The sequence below is a fragment of the Nannospalax galili genome, unplaced genomic scaffold, assembly GCF_000622305.1.
Source record: "Nannospalax galili isolate Female #2095 unplaced genomic scaffold, S.galili_v1.0 scaffold236, whole genome shotgun sequence".
NCBI classification, from domain to species: Eukaryota; Metazoa; Chordata; class Mammalia; order Rodentia; family Spalacidae; genus Nannospalax; species Nannospalax galili.
Window position 1 is genome coordinate 2,900,087 of NW_008338710.1, and position 7,129 is coordinate 2,907,215.

General features: G+C 43.0%; 1 protein-coding gene across 3 annotated transcripts in view; it reads left to right on the top strand.

Annotated features, from left to right (window-relative positions):
* Klb (klotho beta) overlaps positions 1–7,129 on the top strand; it is a 47,010-nt gene that overhangs the window by 26,953 nt on the left and 12,928 nt on the right. For all 3 annotated transcript variants that reach the window (XM_008833236.3, XM_029563575.1, XM_029563577.1), the window contains exons 2-3: positions 1,236–1,746; positions 4,910–5,178. In XM_008833236.3, the coding sequence (XP_008831458.1) occupies positions 1,236–1,746; positions 4,910–5,178 (780 nt within the window). The remainder of the gene's footprint in view (positions 1–1,235; positions 1,747–4,909; positions 5,179–7,129) is intronic.

The window sequence follows — 7,129 nt, forward strand, 5'->3', positions numbered from 1 at the left end:
ATATGCTAATTCAACCTTGGCAGACTCCACTATTATCTATTTACAGGTTAATTTTTTTTAGCCTGTAGCTAAAGGACCAAAGTGAGGACCTGAGAAGATAGTTCAAAGTTTTTGACACACAAGCGTGTGGACCTAATTCAAGCCCTTAAGGCCCACATTTTAAAAAGATGGCTGAGTGTGTTGGCACACACCTTTAATCCCAGCACTCTGGAGGTGGAGGCAGGCGGATCTCTGAGTTCAAGGCTAGCCTGGTCTACATAGTGAGTTCCAGGCCAGCTCCACTACAAGGAGACCATCTCAAAAAAAATAAATAATTATGGTGATGTGTGCTTGTAATGAAGGTGGAGACAGGTGGATTCCTCGTTGGTCAGTCAGCCTAGCCATATTGGCTATTTCCAAGCTAATGAGAAACCCTGCCCTAAAAGATAAGGTGAATAGCACCTAAGGAACGACACCTGAGGTTGAACTCTGACCTCCACATACACATACATACATGGACACATACCTGCACACTTATGTGCACTCGAATACATATGACCAAAGTCAGAGCCTGCAGAACAATAAAAGATCATAGCCCTCTGTTTTTCTATGTAGAGGAGAAAAGTGTAGTCTATGTGGTGTTTCACCTGTCCCCTGCCCCAAGAGGACCAGGGAAGTCAGACAGAGCCTGCATTGGGGCCTCTGCCAGCCCCTCAGCAATCCCAAAGGAGTTTGGGTTTGAAAGCCTGGGAAATCAGCAGAACTCCCTGCACCCGAATCACCTTATGCCTCATTAGTTGTGTCCATAAACTGGGTATTGTGGCACTTGCCTGTAATCCTAGCACACAGGAGCTGAGACAGGAGGATTACCATGAGTTCTAAGGCTTACCTGGAATATGTAGTGAGAGCTTGTCCACAACTTAGTTTTTTAAAAAATGTTCAAGGGACTGGAGAGATGGCTCAGCAGTTAAGAGTACTGGCTGCTCTTGCAGAAGACCCGGGTTTAGTTGCCAAAACCCACATGGTGACTAACAACCATCAATAACACCAACTTCAAAGAATCTGACACCCTCTACTGGCCTCCACGGGCACTGCATGCACATGTGCTCTTACAAACATGCAGACAAAAACAGTTATATACATAAAATAAAGTAATAAATTAAAAAAAAAAAAACTTTAAATGTCCAAGAAAAGACTAACCATGTTACAACCCCTGAGAGTAAGGACAATAAAGATCAATGATATTTTCTCCTCAGGCTCATTCAAAAGTGTGGCACACCTACAACAGAGACTTCCGCCCTCATCAGAAAGGTTGGCTGTCCATCACGTTGGGATCCCATTGGATAGAACCAAACAGGTCAGAAAACATGATGGACGTAATCAAGTGCCAACAATCCATGGTTTCTGTGCTTGGATGGTTCGCCAACCCCATCCATGGGGACGGTGACTACCCAGAGGTCATGAAGAAGAAATTGCTATCCATTCTACCCCCGTTCTCAGAGGCAGAGAAGGAGGAAGTGAGGGGCACGGCTGACTTCTTTGCCTTTTCCTTTGGGCCCAACAATTTCAAGCCCCTGAACACCATGGCAAAAATGGGACAAAATGTGTCACTCAACTTAAGACAAGTGCTGAACTGGATTAAACTGGAATATGATGACCCTCGGATCTTGATTGCTGAAAATGGCTGGTTCACAGACAGTTATGTAAAGACAGAGGACACCACAGCCATCTACATGATGAAGAATTTCCTCAACCAGGTTCTTCAAGGTTGGTTGCATATTAGCTCAAAATTTTTTAACTATTGAATCTTTATAGGACAGTTAAAGTCACCTTTGAATACGTGATTATTGATGTTGGGTTTTGCATTGTCTAATATTGACAACGTTTTGTTTGTTTGTTTGTTTGTTTGTTTGAGATAACGTCTCAACCTGGCCTTGAACTCCTGATCCTTCTGTCTTCATTTCCTAAGTACTAGGATTGCAGGCATGCACCACCATGCCCAACTGTTTCATTTTTTTCTAAAGGACACAGTGCCAGAGCAGATATGGATTATGTTTTGTTTTGTTTTGTTTCATTTTTGAGACAGGCTCTCACTATACAGCCCGGGCTGACCTGAATCTCGCTATGTAGACCAGAATGGCCTTAAATTCACAGAAATCCACCTGTCTCTGCCTCCTGAGTGCTGGGATTAAAGATGTGTGCCAGCATGCCCAACCAAAGATATGTTTAAAGTTTCCTACCAGGAGTCCTTTATTCTATGACACTTCCTGAAATACTGATGCTTTTATCTGTAACATGATCAAATGTTGAAAGGCCTAAAGACAAGGCTGAGCAATTCCTATTCCCTTAGAGATGTCTTCCTACCCTACACAGTCCCTGGTTCCTTTTCTACTGCTCGGGTAGTGACATCTACAGGTGGCTACTGGAAACAAGCTAGCCCAAGACAGCTCAGGTGATGATGGTTGTGTCCCCATTAGAGGTGGGCTCCATTTTCACCTGAACATAAAGGAATTCCTGTGGATCCTTGTACAGTTATTAAAGTCCCAACTGCAAAGGAAAATCCCAGATCCTGCAGAAAAGAAAGTCTGGGGAGGAGAGGGAGAGAGAGGGAGAGAGAGCAGGTGCTCAGCCCACTCCCACTGCCCCAGACTTCAAGAAGGAACATGGAGGGCAGCCATAGCCAGCCAGGGGGCACATGAACAAGGGGCCTTGGAGGATACCACCTACAGGTCCCTGGATAAAGATCCATGCACTTAGACAGAAGGGGTGTCCATTCCAACTTTTCTCACAACCTCACAACATAAGGGACCAGAGCCAGGGCCTGTTGAAACATATTTGTCTTTTTGGAATATTTCATCATTGATTTATGCCCCACATGATTCACTGTCTTTTTAATTAAGATTTTCTACCTTTTTAAAAGTCAGGGGCAGAACTTGGTGGCACACACCTTTAATCCCAGCACTCAGGAGGCCCAGGTACGGGGGAATCTCTGTAAGAGTGAAGTCAGCCTGGTCTACATAGCAAGTTGCAGGCAGCTGGGGCTACAGGGAGACCCTGTCTCAAAAAAAAAAGTCAGGAGCTGGAGAAATGACTCAGCAGATAAGAACACTGGCTGCTCTTACAGGAGACCGGGGTTCGGTTCCCAGCACCAACATGGCAGCTAACAACCTTGTATAACTCCAGTTCCAGGGGATTCAATGTCCTCTTCTGATCTCCACAGGCATTGCATGACATGGGTGTACTTACATGCAGGCAAAACACTCATACACAAAAATATTTAAATAATCATAATAAGCCGGGCGTGATGGCACACGCCTTTAATCCCAGCACTTGTGAGGCAGAGGCAGGCAGATCTCTGTGAGTTCAAGGTCAGCCTGGTCTACATAGTGAGTTCCAGGACAGCTGGGGCTACAGGGAGACCTGTCTCAAAAAGACAAAAAAAAAAAAAAGTCAAAATAGCTGGGCATGGTGGGTGCACAGCTTTAATCCCAGCACTTGGGAGGCAGAAGCAAGCAGATGTCTGTGAGATTGAGGTCAGCCTGGTCTACATAGTGAGTTCCAGGCCAGCTGGGGATATAGGGAGACCCTGTCTCAAAAAACCAAAAACCAACCAACCAACAAATATAATAACAATAATAATAATGTCAGTGATAAGCTCCCAAAGTACAGAACTGAGGCATTTCTATGAAAGAAATGAAAACTTTTAAGAAAAATAATTCAGTGCTAATTTAAGTATTTGTTTTAACTGCTGCTGCTGACTTTCACACTTCATTTTTACCCAAACTATTCAGTCAACGTTTTAAGGGTAGAAAGGTTCATAGAGATAATGTTTTCTAATATTTTCTGTTTTCAAACTGAGGTCCAGAAATTTGCCCATAGCAGCCTCCAGGGAATACAGCAGACCCTGGCCCTTCAGCCCAACCATGCCTTCCAGCACGTAGCTCTGTCCACTCATTCCCCTTATATTCACTTAAATTCTTTCTAACAGCTGATATTTTAGTCCCTGCAGGACGGTTTCATAGAATGTATAGTTGTGCACAAATAGGAACCAATTCAAACTCAGAATGAGAAACCCTAGGTCAGTAGTCAACATCTGTATTGGTTCCAAAAGGCACTGAAAATTACCGTGCCCCCAACACAGATTTGCATACTAGGTATTACAAATATTTTATTTTAGGATTTTTTTGTGGTCTTTTTGAGACAGGGTCTCCCTGTAGCCCTAGCTGTCCTGGAACTCACTATGTAGACCAGGCTGGACTTGAACTCACAGAGATCCACCTGCCTCTGCCTCCCAAGTGCTGGGATTAAAGACATGCGCCACCACGCCTGGTGATTTATTTTTTAATTGTGTGTGTGTGTGTGTCTTGTTGCCCATGGAGGACAGAGGTGTTGGATCCCCCAGAGATGGCGTCACATTGGCTGTGGGTGCTGAGAATGGAGCTGAGGTCCTCAAGAAGGAAGATGCGAGTTTTTAGTCATCTCTCCAGCCCCCATCAGGAATATTTTAAATCAGATCCTTCAGCTGTTATTTCTTTGTGTGGGGATTGATAGGGGTATGCATTCTAGTTATTTATTTATTTATTTATTTATTTATTTATTTATTTATTTATTTATTTATTTATTTATTGGGGGGAGGCTGCATATGCCACAGCATCTATAGAAGTCAGAGGACAACTTGCAGGGATCGTTCTCTCCTTCCTTCCACCAGGTAGGTCCCAGACTCAAGTTGCCACGCTTGGCAGCAGACGCCTTTACCCTTTAAGCCAGCTCACCAGTCCCAAACTACGCATTTTCTATTTGAAAGAAGGGACCTACAATTTAGGAAAAAAAGTTGCTTTTGCAATATGCTATGCCCTGGCACATTAGCAAAACTATAAACGTGAACTCAAATGTTTAGCCTCTGAATATCTGTTTCCTTTTCTCTGTGCAGCAATAAAGTTTGATGAAATTGGAGTGTTTGGTTATTCAGCCTGGTCTCTTCTGGATGGCTTTGAATGGCAGGAGGCCTACACTACCCGCCGAGGATTGTTTTATGTGGATTTTAATAGTGAGCAAAAAGAAAGAAAACCCAAGTCCTCCGCACATTACTATAAACAGATCATAAAAGAAAATGGTTTCACTTTGAAAGAGTCCACACCAGATCTGCAGGGTCATTTTCCCTGTGACTTTGCCTGGGGAGTTACTGAATCTGTTCTTAAGGTAAGTAGCTCCTTCCAAATTAGCCACAAACTGTGGGAGATAGGACACTATAACTTTTTTAATCGGGTGTTTTGCCTACATGTATGTAAGTGCACTACATGGAAACTTGGTGCCTGTGGAACCAGAAGAGGGCATCAGTTCTCCTGGAACTGGAATTAAAACAGTTCTGAGCCCCATGTGGGTGCTGGGAACCAAAACCAGGTCCTCTGCAAGAGCAGCCAGTGCTCTTAAATGCTGAGCCCCCATGATATCTTTTTAAATGTTTTATTATACATCACAATGGGTTTCATTGACATTTTCATACATGTGCATAATGTATTTTAATCATTTTCACACACACCTGTTACCCTCTCTTGTCCTCCTCCCACTAATCCCCTTTCTCTTCCCAACTAGCCTCCCTTTTACTTTTATGTCTATCATTCATTTTCTTTCTTTCTTTGTTTTGTCATTGTTGTTGTTTGGCAGGGGTGGGTATGGATGAGAGTTTGTTTATAGGAGCCTGGGCACCTTACCAGTGACACACCACTAAAGAAAATGTCTCTTTCTCCCCCATCAACCATTAACTGCAGAGAAATTTTCAGGAAGAGGTGAGACCTCAGGAGTACCTCCTCCATTCCATGACAGGATCTTGTGCAGATCTTGAGTACACAGTATCTTGATTCATTTATTCAGTGATAGTTGTGAGTCAAGAACCAGAAGTAAGCAACATAGAATTCCATGGTTGTTTGGAGGTGGTGAAGGGCAGTTGGGGAATGAGGAAGAGGAATGGGGAGTTATTAATGCTTATATAGTTGCCACCAAAGGTCAGATATACTGACTTGGTGATAGAAATGAAGTGGCTGCCTTCAAGAAGTGCACAGTTCAGAAGAAACCTGTGATCAGTTTGAGACATTTGTTCAGAGTGTCAAAATTATAAACTTTTTAAATGATTTTTGGCTAAAAGCAAATTATTGGCCTGAGTTCGTTTTTTTTCTCTCTCTCCTCTCTCTCCCCCATATACATATAGATAGATATAGATATATAAATATATAGATATGTGTGTGTATTTGTATGTATCCCAACACACTTTCCTTATTTATTGATCACCTGTCTCCCCCTACTAGAATAAGATATGGCAGGATGAAGGCAGGGGTGTTTGAGGCATTGCTGCCTGCTCCATGTCTTTAATAGAGCAGTCATAGGTAATCATCTCTCAGAACCAGGTGAATGGAACTTGGCATGTGGCACAGGCCTGTAATTCTAGCACTTAGGAGGCAGAAAACATTGCCTAAGCTACATAGTAACTTAAAGTCCAGTTTGGACTATATTTCAAGCCAGCCAGGGCTACATAGTGATTATCTTATCATAAGCAAAAAGTAATTAGTAAATACATGAATAAATAAAATTTTAAATGGAAATAGAGCTGGTGATATGGCTCAGTGGTAAAGTACTTACCTAGCATGCATGAGACGCTAGGCTCAATTTCCACTAACACACACACATACACACATACACACACACACACACACACACACACACACACACACACTGAATGAATGACATCATGAATGAGACACCCTATTCAATAGTCCTCACATTACAGGTGAGGAGAAACCTATCAATTTGCCCAGGGTGACACAAGCAGTCTGCAAGTCAATATACACCATGCCCTTTCCCAAATAGTAATACCTTTAAATTTTAAAAAAATTGATTTATTGTATGTCTGTCTGTCCATCTGTGTCTGCCATGGAACACCTGTGGAGGTCAAAGGACAACCTTCAGAAATAGGAAAACCAGCCGGGTGTGGTGGCGCATGCCTGTAGTCCCAGGACTTGGGAGGCAGAGGCAGGCGATCTCTGTGAGTTCAAGGCCAGCCTGGTCTACATAGTGAGTTGGGAGATCCTGTCTCAAAAAGACCAAAAAAAAAAAAAAAAAAAAAAAAAAAACAGGAAAACCTCAAGTTGGGGGGGGG